The 23,623-nt window shown below is 36.6% G+C and overlaps 2 protein-coding genes across 13 annotated transcripts in view; both read left to right on the top strand.

Annotated features, from left to right (window-relative positions):
* The window catches only part of LOC105440969 (fibropellin-1-like), an 89,853-nt gene that overhangs the window by 38,796 nt on the left and 27,434 nt on the right, over positions 1-23,623 (top strand). For 9 of the 12 annotated variants that reach the window (XM_030992371.1, XM_030992376.1, XM_030992372.1 and 6 more), the window contains exons 6-14: positions 1,905-2,027; positions 3,235-3,354; positions 4,331-4,456; positions 5,073-5,186; positions 16,634-16,903; positions 18,737-19,006; positions 19,546-19,809; positions 20,101-20,373; positions 22,943-23,200. In XM_030992371.1, the coding sequence (XP_030848231.1) occupies positions 1,905-2,027; positions 3,235-3,354; positions 4,331-4,456; positions 5,073-5,186; positions 16,634-16,903; positions 18,737-19,006; positions 19,546-19,809; positions 20,101-20,373; positions 22,943-23,200 (1,818 nt within the window). Of the gene's footprint in view, positions 1-537; positions 653-975; positions 1,099-1,904; positions 2,028-3,234; positions 3,355-4,330; positions 4,457-5,072; positions 5,187-16,633; positions 16,904-18,736; positions 19,007-19,545; positions 19,810-20,100; positions 20,374-22,942; positions 23,201-23,623 lie in introns of those variants that run through there. The other 3 variants (XM_030992382.1, XM_030992375.1, XM_030992383.1) reach the window with 3 other exon arrangements.
* On the top strand, positions 11,386-14,231 carry LOC105437835 (delta-like protein C). The gene is made up of 5 exons (XM_030992384.1): positions 11,386-11,499; positions 11,821-11,940; positions 12,257-12,376; positions 13,495-13,614; positions 13,932-14,231. Exons 1-5 carry the CDS (start codon positions 11,421-11,423, stop codon positions 14,069-14,071), a joined length of 579 nt encoding a protein of 192 aa, XP_030848244.1. The 5' UTR covers positions 11,386-11,420; the 3' UTR covers positions 14,072-14,231.

The raw sequence follows: 23,623 nt of genomic DNA on the forward strand, positions 1-23,623 counted from the left end.
CTCATTTGTAGGCCTATCATTATATAATTAGAAACCCAGCTCCCTAAACTCCTAATATCTAAATATTTCTAATGCCCTAGAAAATTTATATTCGTATGTTATCAGGATCTCTATCAACAGTGTTTCTAGAAATAATTACCTTTCCACAACAAAAACTAAAGCCTTTATGTTTTGTTTTCCTGTTTGCTTCGCTTGCTGGATTTGTTTCACAATGTTTAGTAGCAGTTCAAAGCCAATCAATTATTTTCACTCTGAACTACACTCTTAAAACTAAAATGTTGATCATAATTTAAGGGGCTAAATTAACACTTCCCACATGCTGGATCTAACACTATAAACAGTTGAATCTAGCATGGTAAAAGTGTTGAACTGACAATTTTAGAAAGTGGTTACTCCACAGCCCTTTTAAATGTTGATTTAGCATTTTAGTTTTTAGAGTGTATGAAAAGACGTATTAGGCCTTCACTTTCTGTCCTAGATTAGGAGTTAATATAACAATGTACCTTTACATCTCTGCCTTGTTTTCATGTAGAAATAGATCCATGTGCTAATAACTCGTGTGAAAATGGAGCTACCTGTAAACCTATGCCTAACTCTGTAAACTACACGTGTGAATGTGTGATTGGATTCTCTGGAGAACGATGTGAAACAGGTCTGTATTTCTAACAGCAAAATAATCAGACATTTTCATCTGTCCTACGTTATCCTAGTTCACGAAATGTGTGTTATGTGTGCTTTGCTCAGCAATCTACCAAATGGATAAAATATACTGCATGCTTATCATAACCTTACCCCCAAATCGTAACCATGTCATGTAAATATAGTCACACCATTGTGCTTGTTGAATGCCTAATAACTATGTAGTGGTTGTCCATGTTTTTACGTAGACTTTGTTGTGAGTAAAGTGTGTGTCTTACCGTTGCCTTTACTTTACTTCCAATCATTATATCCGCAACTTTGTTTCTAACCTTCTAGAAATAAACCCTTGTGATAACAATAGCTGTGAAAATGGCGCTTCATGTAACACAGTAGTTGGCTCTATCACTAACTACACATGTGAATGTCCCACTGGATTCAGCGGAGAATTTTGTGAAATGGGTTTGTATCAAAATTTTAGCTGTTTATTATTAAACTTACTTTACTTTGAGTTAAGCTCCACTCATGGTTTTGCTTTGGTAGATTATTTTGCTCGAAATGATAGTATGTGATCATCAGGTAAATCTCTAGTAATATATCATTATATTTACTTCATTCCCTAATGTATGTCATATTCATGTATTGCTTTGCTGTATAGATAGTGTCTATATAGAACATATAAGTACATACGCGAACATGCTTAATGACAACTCATTCTTGTTCATATAAGAAAGGACCATTGTTTTCATATTTCATCAAACTGCATTTGATATAGTTTCATGTTTTCTTCCATCCTCATCAATAAATATTTACCGTGTTCTTAACTATTTGTTTGTCCTTCTTCTTCTTTCATAACGAATTATTATTCTGGTATGATTCAATGACCAGTAAGTTGCCTATAAATCCTCGTCATGAATGTAATTTCCCTATGAATGTATGTTCTGATCGTGTATGTGATTTTAATTTTTATCAGGATTATAGAAACACCTCTTTCACGACAATTTGTACTCCTATTTTACCGCCAGACCGTCTTATTCTAAACCGATCAAATGCTTTTCATTGGGGTAATTTGGGGTCTTTTACGGGGTATTAAGGTAATTTTATTTGTTCCGTCTCTATTTGGTCTCGTATCGGCCTGGTATCGGTCTCGTCGCAGTGACAGAAGTATTTCTGTTCGCTCTTTTGTCGGTCTGGGGTTGGTCTCTTTGGAGTGACCTTGGTTTAACGAACCTCTTTCCTCTTTTTTTGTCCATTCTTCCTCTTTACAGTCCAAGACCTTTGCAATGGGAATCTATGTGAGAACGAAGCAGGATGCACCTCAGCACCCGGAGCAAATCCTCCATACACGTGTCAATGTCAGGCAGGATTCTCAGGATTTTTCTGCGGAACAGGTAGCGAGAGAGAGATTTATATTTCACCAGGTTGTACCATAACAAAGCTTTAAAAAACCGTGCACCCCCGCCTTGTATGAAATTTGTGTTGAGTGCTAACCCAGCTATGTGTTTTTACCAAATGTTTAGTTATCTGTGTCATTTATTTAAGTCTACGTTTAGGTTTTTGGATCGATGCAATGCTTTTTTTCCCCAAAATGTATAGTTATTTTAAAATAAGTAGATAATTATGTCTGTACATATTCACTTATTTGTGTCAATGTCGTGTTTTTTTTCTCAAATGGTTATTCAACTTTTCCAAAGCGGTCTAGCTGTTTATGTAAATGTTACCCAGTTTTTCTTATTCTATTCGTTTGGTCATTTGAGTCGATGTAATATTTGTGTTGTGAAGCTTATACTTATATATTCCCGTCATAGATAATTATGTCTGTACATGTTCACTTATTTGTGTCAATGTCGTGTTTTTTTTCTCAAATGGTTATTCAACTTTTCCAAAGCGGTCTAGCTGTTTATGTCAATGTTACCCAGTTTTTCTTATTCTATTCGTTTGGTCATTTGAGTCGATGTAATATTTGTATTGTGAAGCTTATACTTATATATTCCCGTCATCTTTATGTCAAAATATGTAACCGTTTCCTCTCAAATTGTGTTAACAATGTCTGACTTCCTTTTCTTAATTGTCATTTTAACCCATCCTGTGAGTCTAAAGACTAAAGCTGTTTAGTGTAAAGAACCTCGAGGGTCTTGTAACATAAAAATATACCTTCAAAAAAATTATTCTGGCTATAATTGAATAAATCTATAGTATGTCTTATGTATGCTATAATAGGTATATATATCATTTAACCATGGCAACATAAAGTTGAGTGCTAATCAATTTAGAGTTTGCCGCTATTCTCTCGAGGCCGCCATCGATTTCAAGCTTACCGCTCATGATGGGGGTCTCTTGCGTTTTCTGTAATTCATCTATTTTCATTGAAAAATATTTGTAAAAATTGTTTACTTTATGGATATGATTGTGTTCTATTTTGAAAACGCAGAAATAAAAACAAAAAATCAAGCAAACAATTAGTATTGAACAGATGAATTCAATCGATTGTAAGTCTTCATGTTTCAGGGCCCTTACCTAGTGAAAAAAATATCTAACAATTCACTTATCTACTCTAACAATTCACTAATCTACTCTAACACTTCCACTGCTTGCCAGATAATTGCATAACCAATAATGATTGGATTTGTAACAACGGAACCTGTGAAACGATTCAGGGCGGTGGCATCCGGTGTAACTGTTTTGAAGGATTTACCGGGACTGTATGCGACCAAAAGAGTAAATAAACATTATTCTGTAATTTCCAAATTGATTGGTATGTTATCTGTTTAAAGCTTAGTCGAAGGCTCATTACTTGCTTACTTTTCCTGCAAACTTCAAAGCAAAGTCAGGGTAAACACATCTGAGTATGAATTCAAATGTGATGCTTGAAACGTTAGAATGTAGAAGAATTTTGGCAAGGTAGACAGATTGTTTAATGCATTGGTACAAGGTTCAGCCCTTGGCATCCAAAATGTATTTAACATAGAATTTAGCATCAAATTTAATGTCAATTCGGATCAACTTACTCTTGATTTCGAGTCAATTAAATTTGGTGTCGCCTCAACCATCGGAAGAAAAGGTGATTTTACATTTATCGCTTGATCCTGCGACAATCGCTCCGCGGTAATGTCCTACACTGGCCCAATTCTTTACTTCAAACCTGGACCAAACATACCTAACCCTAACTCTAAATATAACAAAATCAATTGTAACCCTAACCCTAAATATAACAAAATCAGTTGTAACCCTCACCCTAGACCTAACAAAATCAGTTGTAACCCTAACCCTAACACTGTACCTTTGACGAAATAAAGCCAGGAGCAGTAAGAACCCGCAGAAATATCGGAGCACCAGTATGGCATTGGCATTCTGTCCTTCCATAAGGCCCATATACGGATGTGCATTTCATATTTCATCATATTATAGCAAATTATATCCCATTATATGTTATCATGATTATATCAATATGAACAATAATATTGTTTATTTTCTATTTATTTTAATAATATTATTATAGACACTATTATTATTTGTATTGTTGTTTATATTAGTAGTAATTGTAGTAGATTTAGTATAAGTATAAGTATTAGTATTAGTACTGTAGTATTATTATTATCATCATAATCTAAATCTAAATCTGTTTATGATATACCTGCGTCTTTTAACATTGATAACATATATATTTATGGCTCCTCTGTTTGTTCGTTTTTAGGTACAACTACAACTCCGTGTAACCCCGATCCTTGCAAGAACGAAGGAGTGTGTGCCATAAGAGGTGATACTTGGTATACCTGCACCTGTCCCGCCACTTATGTGGGAACAAACTGCGATATTCCTGGTAAGTATGATTACCACCACCGCTACTACTACTACTACTACTACTACTTCTACTACTACTTTCACCACCACCACCACCACCACTAATACTACTACCTCCTCTGCTACTTCTACTACTAGTACTACTACTACTACTACTACTACTACTACTACTAGTAGTAGTAGTAGTACTGCTACTACTGCCACCACAACTACTATTGCTACTTCTATTTCTACTACTAATATTACTACTGCTATGAATAACGACAATGATAACAACAAGCATAATTACTCCTGCCTCTGTCCTGCGACTCATACAAAAAATACTTTTATACACCACGTAAATATGATTAAAATTACCAATACCAATATCAAACTGATATAGCTTCTATGCTATTGGTATTATTTTTAGCATACTATTGATACAATCTTGCCGATCTGCTTGATGCAATTAGAACTCCGTGTACTGCTAACCCTGTCAAAAATTTTAACCCGTGTTTAGTGTGATTTTGGACACAGGAAGTATCACCCCAGTCTTTACAATCATTTAATATCACACAGCCATAGCCTTTGTTTTCTTTAGACAATTCTTATTCATAATTTGGATGCAATTCTAATTTTTTTAATTTTAAATTCAGCTCCATGTAATCCTAGCCTTTGTGAGAACGGGGGTACTTGCACGGTGACTGATGTCGAGTCTTATTCCTGCGCCTGTCCACCACTTTATACTGGAATCAACTGCCAGACCTCGGGTAAGCATGATTCATAATTCAAAAGAACACGTTTCCTTCTTGTACCAAAATGAATATCACAAAATGTTTACAGCTTAATGTGTATTAAGACCGATGCTGAATTCCCCCAAAAGGCAAGCGGCTTTTTTATGGGGCCGCCATGACAACACACACTTTTAAAAAATAGGATGGTAATACAATAATGTTAAGCAATGGACATGCACCCCCCCCCCCCCCGCATGCTATCCAAAGACACTCGTGTAATACATTTCAATCTACGTAATATATATAGTATTTTGAAGCAAGAATTCAAGAAACACCATTTATTGGAAGATAAAGTGTTACGGTAATGTGAAAATGTCACGCATATGTTGTGATGTTGTCGGTTTGGGTGAACGAGAATGAGGGTGTGGTGCATGTATTTGGGTGATTTTACGAGTTTATCCCATTTATGATATGATTTGTGGTCGATAGTAGTCAGTGTGACGTGGCTTTTGACGTCACTTTTGACATACGGTGAAACGTTGTGCGGATATGTACGGGTGTGTTTTAAGAACTGAATTCAATCTTGAAATTGAATTGGTTTAGCTTTGCTATGATGCTTGAGATAATTTAAAGAGTATTTTTTTATTGAGTTTATGTCAATCTGCTTTCGTCTAGCGATATTTACGTAGTCTTTGTTTCATTCTATTGTCTTATATCATGTGTATTTAATCGCTGTATCGTTTTGATTTAATGACAGCATATTTTTAGCATCTTTTTAGCATCTAGTTTAATTCCAGGCAATTCACTGTGTCTCTTGCTTCTGCATTAATTATCTGCATTTACATTTTCCTTCTCCCCTTGCCATTCTTGTATTTTTTTGTACAGGTTTATGACATTTAATGTTAGATTTGGGATACAAAGTTGTAAAAGAACAACAAAATCTACAAGACCTCTTCGGGACATCTAAATTCTATGATATTTCTTGAGTTATGATTAATAACTGACATTTATTACATCTTTTCACAGGATCATGTATGTAGATATTTCAAAAATACTACGTACCTGGTGATATATATCTAATTTCTACTTACATTTTAACATATTTTTTCACTTATTTCCCTCTTTTTCTCTCGTTTAATAAATGCTCGTATGAAAACTCTTTGGACAAAGTTATTTTTCTTTTGAGATCTGGGTCCTGTTTTATCCGGAGTGATGTCAAACTTCAAATTCTAATGGAGTGGTTATTGATATCAAGTTGTAATTAGTTTGAATCAGTAGCAACTAATCATAAGACGGGGCTCTGATCTTTCTTCCCAATGCCTTTGCAGAAACATATATTGTACTATTCGTGTTATTGTTACATTACGCGATTGTATTAAGTAAATAACCGTGTCAAACATTATCATAAGAAGACCCATGTAGTAGTACACCTTGTCGAAATGGAGCAACATGTACGCAAGTCTTCCCTGGCTCTCCATTATTCATCTGTGCATGTACTACCGGGTTCACTGGAGACGACTGTTCTGTTATCGTAGGTAAGCGAGTAATACAAATTTCTATTTGGTATAACAAACATATCGAAAATCAAAGTTATAATGCAAAATTACAGTTAACATAATTATAAATAGCAAAAGAAGTGAATATTACCTCAGCCCTTTTCAGGAATGTACCCTCCCGTGCCAAAAGTATTGCAACATAGACACACACATTACACAGGAGACAAATAATTACATGAAAATGAGTGCTGTTTTAATGAATATGTAGTGCATCATTTTTTATCATACTATCAGGCACATTTTATTGATATATCAATAGTCATTTTTCATGTAAGATTCACGAGTCTCTAGTATTTTGTTGGATATCCTCGCCTTCTAATGATGGCGCGCATCCTTCTTGGCATCGTCGCGTAGAGTCCTTGCAATCTTTCTTGGGTGATGCTGCCCCAGGCCCTGAAGATAGAGCGGACCAAACCTTCCCTCGTGGTTGGTCGGTCTTTGGTGTTGGCTCTCTTGATGTCATCCCACAGATTCTCTATCGGGTTAGCATCTGGTGATTGCGCCGGCCACTGCACCCTGTTGACGCCAGTTTCGTCATACCATTGGTCCATCCTGGCTGCCCTGTGTGCAGGTGCGTTGTCATCCTGGAAGACGAACGGGTGTTGCGCGTTGCCAAAGATGTTAGCAATGGATGGAAACAAGTGGGCGTCCAGAATATCTCGATATTTGGCGTTATCAATGTTCCCATCTACGACAACAAGATCGCCAACTCCATAGAGGCCGACACATCCCCAGACCATGACTGAAACTGAACCCCTTTGGGTGTAAGTAAGGTTCCTTGGGTCGTAAGAGGTGTTAGGTTCACGCCAGACTCTTACTCTTCCGTCGTTCGAAGACAGACAAAACCTGCTCTCGTCTGAAAAGACGAAATGCCTCCAATTGTTCTCCAAAGTCCAATCCCTCACTCGGGTGGCCCACCTGATGCGTCTTAGGTGATTGACGCGAGATATCAGAATCTTTCTCCTGGAAATGCGGGCATGGAGATTGTAAGAGTACAGGCGTCTTTGTGTTGTTCTCTTTGAGATTCTGCTACCAATTCTGTCGCTCCAGTGAGCTGCCAAAGTTTGGGCTGAATCGAATTGGGTCATACGGGCCTGACGCAGAAGGTAGCGATCTTCCCGGGGCGTTGTCTTCCTGCTTCTGCCAGGTCTTGGTCGCTTGTCGGAATTTTCTGTGTCCTCGTAGCGTTTGCACACTCGGTACACGGTTTGACGGCATACCCCAAAGCGATCAGCAATCCGAGCTACCGAAACCCCCTCCTGTCTCAATGCAACGATTTGTCGGCGTTGCTCGTTAGATAACTCGGCTGTCTTAACCATGGTGCGTGCATGAATGACTCAGTAGCATTGAATAAGAAAGTGAACAAGGTGCACATTCATTTTATACCGAAACAACGGTCATGCATGTTCAATTTCGAACAAAACACCGCTACAACAAAGAGAAGTCATTAACCACAAATTTAACGAATTTCATCATGTTGCAATACTTATGGCATGGGAGGGTATAGATATTTACAGAGTGGTATAGAAATAACGTTTGGTATTATGTGTTAGGAATTCCTGTTGGTGTTATAGCAGGAGCGTTTCTAGAGGGGGCTTATTAAGGGGCTCAAGCCTTACCATTTTGTGCTTGTTTGTAAATATATAAAGGCGAGGCAAATGTTGAAACTGAATGCAAGAACCCCAAGCCCCCTTCCCCCTCCCCTTTCCCTCTCCCCTCTCCCTATCCAAGACGTACAAGCCCTCCCGCCCCATTATGTTCCTGGAATTGGACGAGGAGATCAACGAAACTAAAATTGATGTTTTTATGGACCTTTTGACAAACTTGTCACAAAGAGTGATTAAACTGGCGGTTTTCATCTTAATATATTAACTACTTTGACATTTATTGTTCTCGTAGTACTTCGTTCAAATGACCGTTTGATAGTGTACACTTGCCATTTCCTAAATCGAAATATCTCTTGAAGTTCAATATATGAGACTGATTGAGTAGCTTGACTTTGATTTGATTTTGATTCGATTTTGATTTGAGAGTCATTTATTTTCCATATACATCATCACAAATTATGAATTTTTAACTTGGTCACATACAAATCATACATAGAAAGGGGGGATCGTCATAAGCAAAGCTTTTCTATCATTTTTGCTTATTACTCATGGATTTTACATTTTTCTACTTAAAGAGGTTTGGTATTACCCATAATTGTCTATTTTTGATCATCCTGTGAAATTTTGTTTCATTCGGAAATTCATGTTTTGTTCATTACCAGGAGTAAATACATCCTCTAAATTTGTTTGCTCGTGTCGGGTACATGATAACATGAATGCGCGGCCCTATTCCTAATAACTTCTGTGACTCGTTCGTGAGCACGTACGTAATTATTAAATGAACCCCGCCATTTAAAAGATTCCATCCAACGTATATTACCATACAGTACAATGCTAAAGAGAGATTTTCTTTTCACACGTTGTTGACAGGAGTAGATGAAATATGAATTTAAACCTTCTCGTATGTTTTAGATCCATGTTCTAGTTCGCCCTGTCATTAACTATGGGACAAAATACATATCTGTTTTCCGTTCGATAACTTAAGCAATTTTTGACGGATTTTAATGAAATTTGATATGAAGGTACATGGTATCAAAACACAGCCTAAGTTTTATTTCGGAGTATGTAGGTCAGAGTTCAAAGCTTTTTTAATATGCGAATCTGGTTTCTGTTCGATAACTTTAGTAATGTTTGACAGATTTCAATGAAATTCGATATGAAGGTACATGGTATCAAAACACAGCCTAAGTTCTATTTCGGAGTATGTAGGTCAAAGTTCATAGCTCATTGAATATGCGAATCTGGTTTCCGTTCGATAACTTTAGCAATGTTTGACAGATTTTAATGAAATTTGATATAAAAGTACATGGTATCAAAACACGGCCTAAGTTCGGTTTCGGAGTATGTAGGTCAGAGGTAAAAGGTCATAGCTCATTAGATATGAGATAACTCCAGGTAAGTGCATTCAACTGTTGTTCTTTTTTCCTTTATTTTTCCTTTCTTTTCTCTTCCCCGTTTCATAGTCAGAAACTCATTTTCGTTTCTCCTCCAAAAACAAATGACACATCGACATTTACATCTGCAGATAGAGAGATGTAGATTTAATTTTAAATGTTAGAGCTGGTAGTGCAATGAATATATTTTCGTCCGTAAATAATATCATATAACTTAGGATACATTTCACAATTGACTCTGTTGAAATATATGTGACTTCACCTCGTTCGCATAATAAAACATTTAATGTCTGCATATTCGCATGGTGAAGCGAGATAATGAATACGTAGGATGCTACCGTCATTGTTCGTCAAACAGTTTTTGAGCGTAAAGTAACGCCTGGATGGAATACTCTCCAGGGAGTGGAGATTGTGCACACAGTGTGTGCGGGTAAGCATTGAATCCAATGATCGGCGTAATAGTATATTTTTCAAGCGGTTAGAGACATCGTAGATGTATTAATCGCTATATAAAAGCGGAATAATTTTATCATTACGTTATCTGCTGTTTGTGTTATAGATCCCTGTACTAGTTCACCCTGTAATGGAGGCACATGTTTGATCACTGGTGCTGGTAATTCAGCTTATACCTGCCGTTGTCAGGATGGATCGTTCAATCCAGAAACGTGCCCAACTCCAGGTAGGTGCATTCATCTGTAGTTCTCTTTTATTTTATTTTCCTCTCTTTCCTCTTCCCCGTTTCATAATCAGAAACTCATTTCGTTTCTCCTCCAAAAACAAATGACATATCGACATTTACATCTGCAGATAGAGAGATATAGATCGAATACATTTTAGTCCGTAAATAATATCATACAACTGTGGATACATTTGACATTTGACTGTGTTGAATTCTAAGTGACTTCACCTTTTTCACATGATAAAACATTTAATGTCTGAATTTTAGTTTGCTGAAGCGAAATAATGATTACATTATCTGCTGTTTGTGTTTTAGATCCCTGTTCTAGTTCACCCTGTAATGGAGGCACATGTTTGATCACTGGTTCTGGTAATTCAGCTTACACCTGCCGTTGTCCAGATGGATCGTTCAATCCAGAAACGTGCCCAACTCCAGGTAAGTGCATTCAACTGTAGTTCTCTTTTCCTTTATTTTTCCTTTCTTTTCTCTTTCCCGTTTCATAATCAGAAACTCATTTTCGTTTCTCCTCCAAAAACAAATGACATATCGACATTTACATCTGCAGATAGAGAGATATAGATTTAATTTTAAATGTTAGAGCTGGTAGTGCAATGAATATATTTTCGTCCGTAAATAATATCATGTAACTTAGGATACATTTCACAAATGACTCTGTTGAAATATATGTGACTTCACCTCGTTCGCATAATAAAACATTTAATGTCTGCATATTCGCATGGTGAAGCGAAATAATGAATACGTAGGATGCGACCGTCATTGTTCGTCAAACAGTTTTTGAGCGTAAAGTAACGCCTGGACGGAATACTCTCCAGGGAGTGGAGATTGTGCACACAGTGTGTGCGGGCAAGCATTGAATCCAATGATCGGCGTAATAGTATATTTTTCAAGCGCTTAGAGACATCGTAGATGTATTAATCGCTATTAAAAAGCGGAATGATTTTATAATTACGTTATCTGCTGTTTGTGTTATAGATCCCTGTACTAGTTCACCCTGTAATGGAGGCACATGTTTGATGACTGGTGCTGGTAATTCAGCTTATACCTGCCAATGTCAGGATGGATCGTTCAATCCAGAAACTTGTCCAACTCCAGGTGAGTGCATTCATCTGTAGTTCTCTTTTCCTTTATTTTTCCTCTCTTTTCTCTTCCCCGTTTCATAATCAGAAACTCATTTTCGTTTCTCTTCCAAAAACAAATGACATATCGACATTTACATCTGCAGATAGAGAGATATAGATTGAATACATTTCCGTCCGTAAATAATATCATACAACGCCACTGTGGATACATTTGACATTTGACTGTGTTGAATCTATGTGACTTCACCTTTTTCACATAATAAAACATCTAATGTCTGAATTTTCGTTTGCTGAAGCGAGATAATGATTACTTTATTTACTGTTTGTGTTTTAGATCCCTGTTCTAGTTCACCCTGTAATGGAGGTACATGTTTCATCATTGATGCTAGTAATTCAGCTTATACCTGCCAATGTCAGGATGGATCGTTCAATCCAGAAACTTGTCCAACTCCAGGTGAGTGCATTCATCTGTAGTTCTCTTTTCCTTTATTTTTCCTCTCTTTTTTCTTCCCCGTTTCATAATCAGAAACTCATTTTCGTTTCTCCTCCAAAAACAAATGACATATCGACATTTACATCTGCAGATAGAGAGATATAGATTGAATACATTTCCGTCCGTAAATAATATCATACAACTGTGGATACATTTGACATTTGACTGGGTTGAATCTATGTGACTTCACCTTTTTCACATAATAAAACATCTAATGTCTGAATTTTCGTTTGCTGAAGCGAGATAATGATTACTTTATTTACTGTTTGTGTTTTAGATCCCTGTACTAGTTCACCCTGTAATGGAGGCACATGTTTGATGACTGGTTCTGGTAATTCAGCTTATACCTGCCAATGTCTGGATGGATCGTTCAATCCAGAAACTTGTCCAACTCCAGGTGAGTGCATTCATCTGTAGTTCTCTTTTCCTTTATTTTTCCTCTCTTTTCTCTTCCCCGTTTCATAATCAGAAACTCATTTTCGTTTCTCCTCCAAAAACAAATGACATATCGACATTTACATCTGCAGATAGAGAGATATAGATTTAATTTTAAATGTTAGAGCTGGTAGTGCAATAAATATATTTTCGTCCGTAAATAATACCATACAACTTTGGATACATTTTACATTTGACTCTGATGAATTCTATGTTACTCAACCTTGTTCACATAATAAAACCTCTGTCTGAATTTCCGTTTGAAGCGAGTAATGATTCATAGGATGCGACCGTCATTGATGGTCAAACATTCTTGGAGCGTCAAGGAAAGCCTGGCTGGATTACTCCTCAGGGAGTGGAGATTGTGCACACAGTGTGTGCGGGCAAGCATTAAATCCAATGATGCGGGTAATAGTAAACATGTAAAGCGTTTAGAGACATCGTAGATGTAAAGCCACACTGCACTACTTGTAGATAATTGCGCCCTCTATATAACAAACCATGCCTAATCGATGACCATTGGTCCCCCATGATCCTCATTTTTTATGTTATTTAAAGAGAAGTTTGAGTCCTAGGAAGAGTCGAAAAATAATTTGTGAGCTTTATCATTCTTGTTATGCAAGTGTGGAAGAACATCAGATAAGACATCTTCCCTGAAGAGCATGGCTCTTCAAATGCCTTCATATTCAAAATATGTCATCTAACATCGTAAAACTCGGGGGTAGGATTTTTACGCCACGTGTTCGTGTAGTCCCATATACATCTGTCTGTGTACAGTGTTTGTAACTTTACCAAGACTTGGCCAAATTTCTTATGATTTTGATGATTCCAGAACCTTGAATACACACAAATTCTTATGCTAGATGATCAACCTTTCTGTTCGATCCACACCGTTTCTTTTACAATGCAATCGCATGACCAGAACTTAACTTCATCTTAAAGAGCTGAGTTGATGAAATAACCACCTGTCCAGTGAATTCGCAGTGTAATCCCTCCTTTACATGAGTAATGATGGTCTTTAAGCGCTATATAAAAGCGGAATTTTATTATTATTACGTTATCTGATGTTTTGTGTTTTAGATCCCTGTACTAGTTCACCCTGTAATGGAGGTACATGTTTCATCACTGGTTCTGGTAATTCAGCTTATACCTGCCAATGTCCAGATGGATCGTTCAATCCAGAAACTTGTCCAAATCCAGGTAAGTGCATTCATCTATAGTTCTCTTTTCCTTTATTTTTCTTTTCTTTTCTCTTTCCCGTTTCATAATCAGAAACTCATTTTCGTTTCTTCTCCTAAAACAAATGACATATCTACATTTACATTTGCAGATAGAGAGATATAGATTGAATACATTTTAGTCCGTAAATAATATCATACAACTGTGGATACATTTGACATTTAACTGTGTTGAATTCTATGTGAATTCACATTTTTCACATAATAAAACATCTAATGTCTGAATTTTAGTTTGCTGAAGCGAGATAATGATTCCATTATCTGCTGTTTGTGTTTTAGATCCCTGTTCTAGTTCACCCTGTAATGGAGGTACATGTTTGATGACTGGTTCTGGTAATTCAGCTTATACCTGTCAATGTCATGATGGATCGTTTAATCCAGAAACTTGTCCAACTCCAGGTGAGTGCATTTCTCTCTAGTTTTCTTGTTTTCCTTTATTTTTCCTTTCTCTTCCTCCGTTACATAATCAGAAACTCATTTGTGTTACTCCTCTAATGAACAAATGACATTATATCTAGATTTACATCAAAATTGTGCAAATAAATAGAAAAAGATTGGATTCTACTATTATGAGCAGGTTTATTCTTTAAGATTTACAAACACAGTTGTCTGAAAGTACATGATTACTAGACCGTCAGATTTTCAGATATGACAAATAATTTACATCAAGTTGATTACTTATTTTTTAATTTCTTTTTATAATTGTATTGTTTGTACTTTTTAATTTTCATATTTTTATTTCTCCCCCCCCCCCCCGCTGCCTTCTTCCAAAGAATATCGTTTTTAATGCATATAATTCTCAATACACCATTGTTAATGTCAAACATGGGCAGATGGAGGAAGGAGCAGGGTATAACAAAAATGATTGCTATCAATTAAAAATATCCCCTTTAAAAAACTTATCTTCATGACTAATAAACATTAATAAAGGCTGTATACGTCATAAATGTTTTGTTATTATCATAGCCACGTGGTTTTTAATTGATACTAATGTATCCATCGAAAATAGAAATGACGGATACTTATCATTACCGTGTCAATTAGATCAGCAACACGAGTCCAAACACGCACAAACTGTGTAGGGACGAAAGAAAACCTAAAATGTCGAACCTTCATAATACTATTGATCGAATTCAGGAGGTAAAAATATTCCAGTCAAACTGGTGACAAACGAAATGTTTTGAAAAGCTCTTCATTTTAAAACACCGAGAAATTAATCAAGCTTGAAAACACATTATTTTGTAGGCCCGATATTAAGCAGTTCTCATTTTATACTAAAAATATTATGTTCCTATCCTGTTATTTCTTGGATACTTGTTAACAAACATCTGCATTTATTCATTTATAGTGGCAAAGCTCCGAAAAATATATTTCTAAATGATATAAATACGTTTTCAGTACCTTCCCATGAATTATTTTGTGTTTTTTTTTAAATTTATATATACACGTTCAAGTTGCTATATTGCTGACATAACCTAACTTTCATTTTGAGTGATGTAAATAATTGTTCAATTAACAAAATGTTTCCTGTTGCTTTTTTTGTATTCTCTATCCAGGTTTTCCGAATATGGTTGCATGTGGTTGCCTGGATTCCAAAGCTAACTGCCTGCATCGTTTTGTACCCAAAACTAATGCTACATGTTGTCTGTTGAGAGCCAAAAAGGCGTTAAGTTAATTGTAATGAAAAGGACTCAACGTCCTTCTGGCTCTAAAAAGTTGATAATTTTGTTTTCTTCATAAATGTGTTTTCATGTGCGAAATTTTGTTCATAACAGTATAATCATGTTTTTCGTCTATTAACTGAACATATTCATGTTTTAACATCAGTTAACAGAGTTTATTCCACGCTAATGTATGACTTTATTGCCTTATAATCTTATCATTCCTCATTTTCTCCATTTCTTCTTTCTAATCTTACTAGTTTTCGATTTTCAGTAAACGTCGTTTCCCGTCCGCCAACACACTACTCCTCGTCATTTGTTCCTGTCAAATAACACGTGTTATTGTCACCTTCTTCCCTTTCCTTCGTGTTTCTTTTTTCCGTGTTATTCTTTTAAGCTAGCTCTGTGAACTACGCTTCTTTATCTTGGTTACAAACTTTTTAAATCAAACCCTTGCCTAACAGTCCAACCCTGTGAGTCTGCTCCTTGTCAAAACGAGGGGAACTGCATAGTGCTCCCTTGGGACACCTCGTCGCACTTCTGCTGGTGTGTCGATGGCTATTCCGGAGCCAACTGTGAAATGAAAGGTTTGGAGACTTCAGAATTTAGACTGCACCGGGGGACTGCACAGCACGGAATTCTAATATACCACATATCACTCTAATACCTTTGTGGTCCAATGCACCCTGTTAACCCGTGTTTATTACCTTGATTTTATTCAGAACTTGATTAACACAATTTGAAGTGTGTATCCTTTGTGATTCTTTGTACACAAAATGCAATTCATGTTTTGTACCTGCATGTTAATATTACTTTAAATAACTGTCGTTATTCCTTCCCTAGTATGGCACTTAATATATTCAAATAAATATATACTTTGCATAGTCACGACTGCTAACCTCGGTGGCTTATAAATTCGATAGAAAAACATTGTAAAACAAAACCTGCTAAAGGCTGAATTTGATTATTTGTGATGATGTGAGTATTTTGAGGGTGAGATGACTTTATCTGCATATGACGTCTGGAAATCATTGCGTGCGTTGTGTGTGATGTGCGTGTGTGGGCGTGTATGGGTAAATATTCGTGAATATGTTTGTGGAGGTCTACTGTCCGTGTGTTCGTCTTTATTTGTTTGGGTGTGAAAGTTACGTTAGACCTTCGTAGTAGGTCCATGGTTAGACCAATTGAACGTGATGATTGTCACATATAACAGGGAGAAAAGCCTCTCTATCGAATCAGAAACCCGAAAATTAAGTGTATTCTCGAAGCGATTATCAATTAAAATTGAAGACTAATTTGTTTCACCCATTACCCTCATAGTGACGTCATCAGGCGACACTTTCCCTCCAGTCGTATCGAACTGTCCCTCGGACATCGTTCGAACGGTACCGGCAGGAACGGTAGCCCTCATGGTTTCCTGGGTGGAACCTACGGCTAATGACAATGTCGGTGTCCAGACATTTGAATCTAGCGTACCATCGGGGACTAATTTCCCTGCTGATACTACGACCAATGTGCAGTACACCGCGACGGATTTTTCCGGAAACAGCGATACTTCTTGCTCGTTTACTGTGAGGGTAACCACCGAAGGTAGGCCCGGTCTACGGATTAAAATCTGATAGTTGCAACTTTCGAACCTTCCGCTTGTACCGGTTTAAACCTAGTTAGCCATCAACGTTAGGTATCCTACGAGCTATGCTTTCCGTCTGTCTGCGCTGCCCGAATGACTGTCTTTGTTTAACATAAGCCTTCTTTATGATGTTGCTTTTTCCTCTACCTTGAATAATACGTACTTTCTTAACAATGATTTATTCAAAATCCTTTATTTAGAACAGAAGTTGATACTAACAGGTCATGCAAAATGGTTAAAATTTCTTATGGACATGATAAATCTGTCTCGATCAGAGAATAATATGAAATCAATATGAATATTAGATACAAGATTCACAACAGCACCGACATCCCCATAATCAAGTAGGTATATTCCATAGTTTGGTTCACGTTTCGGCTGAACTTCTTTCTTTGCAAACACAAAAATACAAGTACCTCAAACATAAAGTGTTTGCAGAAGATCTATTTTCTATCTGATAGAGTCATCATTCTCGTTAAAAAGTAAATAAGTCGTGAGTCCGTTAATAAGTAGAATATACTTCCCATGATTAAAAATTACCTTTCCAACATACCTCTTCATTTGCAATTTGACCGGGCCTATACGCTGATTCGCTTACTCTTTGAATCGATTCGACTGACTGAAGTCTTCCTGTTGCTTGCAGCTTATTAAATTCTAATAGCTTGAAGTTAACGGTACGTAAACTCTGTTTCCAAATGCTGTAGTTTTAAATTTCGTTCCTGATTTGTATTTCTTGTGATTTTAGTCTAACGCTTAGTGTGTGTCTGAGAAGCCTTTAACCGTTAGATCACTACGATATTTAAATGTTTCTGTCCTTTATTTAGAATTGTTAACATGATCTATTTAGAATTATTAACATGACTTCTTTTTTAAACTTCGTATGGTATTAAATTTTGTTAACGTAATTCTAAACTCTTATGTTTGCTAGGAATAGTTCTGATATCCAATGCTTTTCAAATTTATCTCATATGTCGCTTCAACATAATCAGATTAGATCAAACAATTAGATGACACTATCGTGCTGTCCTGCGTGAAAGGGGAGCTAGATCAATTCATTTGTTGCATTGAGCATGAACGGCGTCTTACCTCAACAAATTGCTTTTGCGCAGAACTACGATAGTGGCGTAAGAAAAGAAGAGTTAGTGACGTAATGAAGGTTTTAATCTTTCTTTGCTTTATCCATAGTTTTAGGCGTATTTTCTTGCACAGTTCTAATTTGCATACTAGATTTGCTCCCAGTTTCTTTCGTCATACATAGGCTTAGATTATGGTAGAATTGGCTTTTAAACCTATAAAGTTGAGTAAGAAAGCGACAATTAGTCCAACTTTAAAACTAGAATTAGAATTAGAGGGATTGATGCACCAAGTGTCAATCTCTTCATCCCGTAGTAATTACTTTCTGTAATCTAGGATTGATGAACTGAAATCGTATCCTCGTTATTTTTTTCTGCTACTTAGTCCAAGGTTATATTAATCAATTGAATTGACTTCATACAAAAATGCATCTTTATTTGATGGTGTCGTTGAAACATCGCTCCTTCATATTGTGGATTAGACCTCAGTCATACCGCAGAACGAACTCCAAACCGACTCCAGATCGACCGATTCTTAGCCGCGTTCTAGATAATGTGATTCATTGTTTGGACTGTTATCGGCTCGGAGTCGCTCTTGTCGGTGTGACTGAGGTAAAAAGCAAGATTTAGATTAGTCGACTCAGAAGAATACAGGCCTTTATTACCCCCAAGGTTCAGATATTCATGCATCTTTTTTTTTTTACCCTGTGAATAATCTAGCTGATATCACTCCGCCAACGGTTGAGGGATGCCCTACAGACATCGTGCACACAGTAACCCCTGGTACAAGCTCCCGACCGGTCACGTGGAACGAGCCCACTGCTACAGATGATGGATCAGGGCTTGAAAGCTTTACATCATCAGCCACCTCGGGAACAAACTTTCCGGCTGATACCACTACAACGGTGGTTTATCGTGCCGTTGATAATGCAGGCAACGAGGATAGGTCGTGTGAATTCACAGTGAGGATTATCACCAGTTCTAATGGAGGTATATACTTCGCAATCTACATTTCAAACCGCGATTTTGTTTTGAAAAACAAAACAAGTAGAATAAATTTGCCTTAGCAGATTTAGTTAATAGAATACTTTTAAAATTCGCTTTTATCATTCAAATAGTATATTAAAAAATGCGCCGTAGTTTGCACATACTTGACAAATATTGAAGTGAAAGCCAAACTATAAAGCAAATGCCATGAATTTTGAAAAATCGTGCTGAGTTTCTAGGGCCATCTTCCATTTTCTTAGTGATTTTATCGAATGTATGACAATAAATTGAATGTAAAAAAGGCAACATGATTATGGAAAAAGCTATGATTAATATGAAAAAACGTTTAAAATATCCTCCATCTAAATGTGTGCAACAAATCAGAGTGCTAAAAGACAATCCTTTGAATTTGCATTAAGATGTAAGAAGCAGTAAACTGGCAGGCCTTTGATAGGATATCATTTCTTTAGAGAAATACTCCCCTCGTATCACTGAACATGGAAGTAGGTATTTGAAGACTGTCGTTTGTGATCTATCCACAGCCGATACCGTTCCTCCCATTATCACGAACTGCCCTGCTGACATCGTCATAACGGCCCTCCCTGGACAACAGGGCGTGGAAGCGTCATGGATAGCACCTAGTGCTAGTGATTCTTCAGGAGTCCTGAGCCTGACACCAAATATCCCATCTGGCACGACGTTTTCCGTAGGATTCACAGCAACAATTGTTTATACGGCAACAGATAACCTTGGAAACACTGATGACACGACGTGCAGATTTACCATCACTATATTATCTTCATCAGGTATTACTCTGTCATTAAAAGTCACAATAGAACCAAAAGAAAAATGCCAGGAATATGAGCGTACTTTTCGTTTATCATTTAAACTTCATCGCTACTTTGTCATGTAGAACCATTAATATTGAATTCTAATTGTATGGATATCTTCTTATCTTTACTCTACGTCTTAGATTTTTCATCACTATCGAGCTCATGTATTGTTCTTCGGATAAGACACTTATCAACTACATATTCAGACACAGGTTATAATAAAATAGTTATGAAATGCCATTTCCCTTTTTGCCATATTTACAGGTCCTTCTGTTGATACAACGCCACCAACTGTCAACAACTGCCCGTTAGACTTTACTATCAATGCAAACGCAGAAGAACAAGTCGCGCCTGTCACTTGGTCATCACCTACGGCATTTGATGCCTCTGGTGTCGCGAGTATTACATCAATCCCAGTATCAGGGTCCCTGTTACCTGTGGGTGAAGCGACAATCGTCACCTTTTCTGTCGCAGATAACGTCGGAAATATCGACATATCGTGCCGTTTCGTTGCGACAGTGGCAGCATCTTCATCAGGTATTAACGATGATTTTTATTGGCGATAGTTTCAGGTAGCAACAACTCCCTCAAAGGAAATGCACATAACAACAGTGACATCGACATTTCGACTCAACACTAACCAATACTTTATAACACCTTTGCCAGAGGAGTGAATGTTTGTTCTTCCTTGTCTTGCGTCGGTCTCGTCAGTGTGACTGCGGTACTATATCTTTTTTTAGTAAAGAATCGTTATAATAGAATGCTGTTTACATTTTATAAAGATTTCACCTCTGTTGCATACAACTTCATAACAAAAATGCACTTCTATTTTTTATCATAAATTAATTAATATCTATTATGTTACTGTTTTAGTTAGCTCGTAGTTAGTCAATAACATAATAGTTCCTTTTCCTGTAATTAATTGTTTAGTAGTCTAGTGTAATACTTTCTGTCATATGAGAAATGAAAGCATTTTGATATTTGGCACCATGATTGAGGAAGAGTGGTGTCACTACGATAGATTTTTTTCATTTCATCCCTCGTTTAGACATCTAATCTTAACCGCTCTTAGTTTAACATAACACCATAACTTAGTGCCGTTTACACCTTCTCATTGGCAGCGTGACAATCGTCGAATTTGGTAGAGTTTAATCTATTTGTTGATAATGACTTACTTGTAGGGGTGTAAAAGATTGACATGCATATTTTTATCTAATACTAAAGCACATCTTTTAATTTCCTTATCTAAATCTATAAATGAATTTCCCCCATATTTCATTAACAAATTTGATACGAATTGCTGTTTGAAATGCTATTAACTTTGTAGTATTTACATTAAAGTATTCTCATAGTGCATATGAAAAAAAAATCAAGACTCTTTCGTTATATAGCAAAACGTTTATAAATGATAAAATGTATGTACAAGAAAGTGATTTTCGACTTAATTTGAAATTAATGTGATATATTAGGTCTTTCCTGTGTTATCACTAGGTATGTGTTTTCAGTCCATATGCCATGTGCATCGTATCCTTGTGGGAATGGTAGGGCATACGTATCACTCACCATCGGTTACTCGTATATGTGTCCCGCTTGGACCACGGGATTACGATGTGAAGATACATGTTTGATTTTGATAGGATCAGTAGGTGTAAAAGCATGTTTGTGAACAACAATGATGTTTCATTTGATGTACCTAAACACAACTGAATGAGCTTAATCCCTCTTTAAAGAACATACATGTAGTGGCTTCTCACAGTGTACCCACGGTAATTATTTAGGAGTACGTGAGAACACATTTTGTGGCAGAGTGTGATACACTGTGGCCCCCATAAACTGTGTGAATACAGAATAGATTTGACACTTGATCATAGTGTGAACCAGGGGAAAATACATAATGTGTTTACACTCTGCCCACAGTGTCCATGGAAAATACACTTAAACAATACAACCATTAATACTCTTGTGTGAAAACACTATGCGTACAGTAACAATTATATACTAATAGAGGCTTTTCACCACATTGGAGTTTGGACACAATGTTGAAGTGCTAGCTGTGGTTACTGTGGACAGAAACTGTGTTTGCGTAGTTTTCGTACTGTGTGACAAATAAATTTCGAGTAGGAATATTACAGTGTGGCATAGGACGGTGTGGATATCTCATCAACGATCCGACTATTTCAGACTGATGAATAAATATTGACCATTTTGTCTCCTTCCTATCGCTTTTATTTTCATCGTGATGTCTGTGAGTGTGCTGCTGTGTGATTAATATATTGATGAAGTATGTATTGCGTGCATGAATGTTGTGAGTATGTGTGTCAATATTTATCAGTATTTAGGTAAGTATAACATCTACTTTCGTAACATTCCTATCGGTGGTAGCACTGATATACTAATCTTCCATAAAAAGCACATATGGCCTAAGTTCGTTATATATACTCCAGTACTGCACTGTTTATTATCTAAAAGACTCTTTTCATGTTAAATAACTTTGAATATTGTATTCTTGCTGCTAAAAAAATTGTGTATATTTCGTAGAAAATAAAATCAGATATTTAAGTACATGTTTCAACATATTATGTATCCTTCAAAGTAACTCACAAATGGTTTTCATAATTATAATTCTTTGCATTTTTTTTTCAAGAACCGAGTACAGCACTTCGAAATGTTCAGTCTTAATCCAAATAATGTATGAAAACTTTGCGTCATAGCTAATGCTTATGTTTCTAAAAAAAAAGAAAAGAAATGTGCATCTCCCTGGAAAAGCTTCCGACCCAAATGGATGACTCATTGTTTCTTTTATTCAAAGACGTTTGTGATCTTCATGAGATATTGAAAAGAAATGAATATGTATGTTTTTCCGAGCCACGATGCATAAAACAAATATATTTTTAAGTGGGAGGCTTCTTATTTTAAGTAGAAATCCAAGTCAAAAATCTGTGATAGGAATAGATGTGGTCAAAGTTGCAATTATGTGAATAAATCATTAACGATATGCTTATTAAAAAATCCATAAGCGAATTTATTTTCACAATACTTTGTTACAAAAATGACATTTTGAGTTCTTTCCATACAGATTATATCTTAATATCCGATTATTTTGCAGCCGACACAACCCTCCCGACGATTACAGGATGTCCAGGTGACATCACAGACACTGCCTTACCAGGAGATAATACACTCTCTGTTACGTGGGATGAGCCTCAAGCAAGTGATGCTTCCGGGATACAGAGCTTTACTCCTAATATTCAATCGGGATTCAACTTTCCTACTGGCCGAACGATAAATGTGGTTTACACAGCAGTGGACAACGCCGGTAACATACAGAGATGTGGCTTTACGGTCACTGTCAACGCCGCTTCCGGTGAGTGAAAAAATGGAAAACAATGCTATGCCCATTGCGCGATGAGGTGCTTCATTGCCTGACGTATATGTTAGTGACTGGTGTCGTCTTTGACGGGCAATGCGAGAGAGAAAAAGTACAAAAAGTGATGGAAAAAACATGGCGAACGATTCTGAGCGTATAGGCCATATTTGTAGGCTTGACTTTAATGTACAGGTAATAACGCAACGAAATGACGCCTCGTAGGTGCATTAGAAACAAATGATTTACATTATATTTTTCATGGTGGTCATCACTATAGCATTTTAATAGTGATACGTATCAGTTGGACGTTACCATCCGGTAGTCTCGTTGGTCCAAATTATCTCCAGTTATTGCGGTGAATGTGGAATTAAGTTTGAGGTTACTACACTGTATTACGATCTGCATGAGCTTTAATCGGGG

Source organism: Strongylocentrotus purpuratus, unplaced genomic scaffold (genome assembly GCF_000002235.5).
Source record: "Strongylocentrotus purpuratus isolate Spur 01 unplaced genomic scaffold, Spur_5.0 spur5_scaffold_2, whole genome shotgun sequence".
NCBI lineage: Eukaryota > Metazoa > Echinodermata > Echinoidea > Camarodonta > Strongylocentrotidae > Strongylocentrotus > Strongylocentrotus purpuratus.

What these genes read in the sequence shown, in the direction of transcription:
- LOC105437835 (XM_030992384.1), top strand. Translation starts at nt 11,421, where the DNA reads ATGACTGGTGCTGGTAATTCAGCTTATACCTGCCAATGTCAGGATGGA. An exon ending in AGAAACTTGTCCAACTCCAG is followed by an intron (nt 11,500 to 11,820) that starts GTGAGTGCATTC and finishes TTTGTGTTTTAG; the next exon opens with ATCCCTGTTCTAGTTCACCC. An exon ending in AGAAACTTGTCCAACTCCAG is followed by an intron (nt 11,941 to 12,256) that starts GTGAGTGCATTC and finishes TTTGTGTTTTAG; the next exon opens with ATCCCTGTACTAGTTCACCC.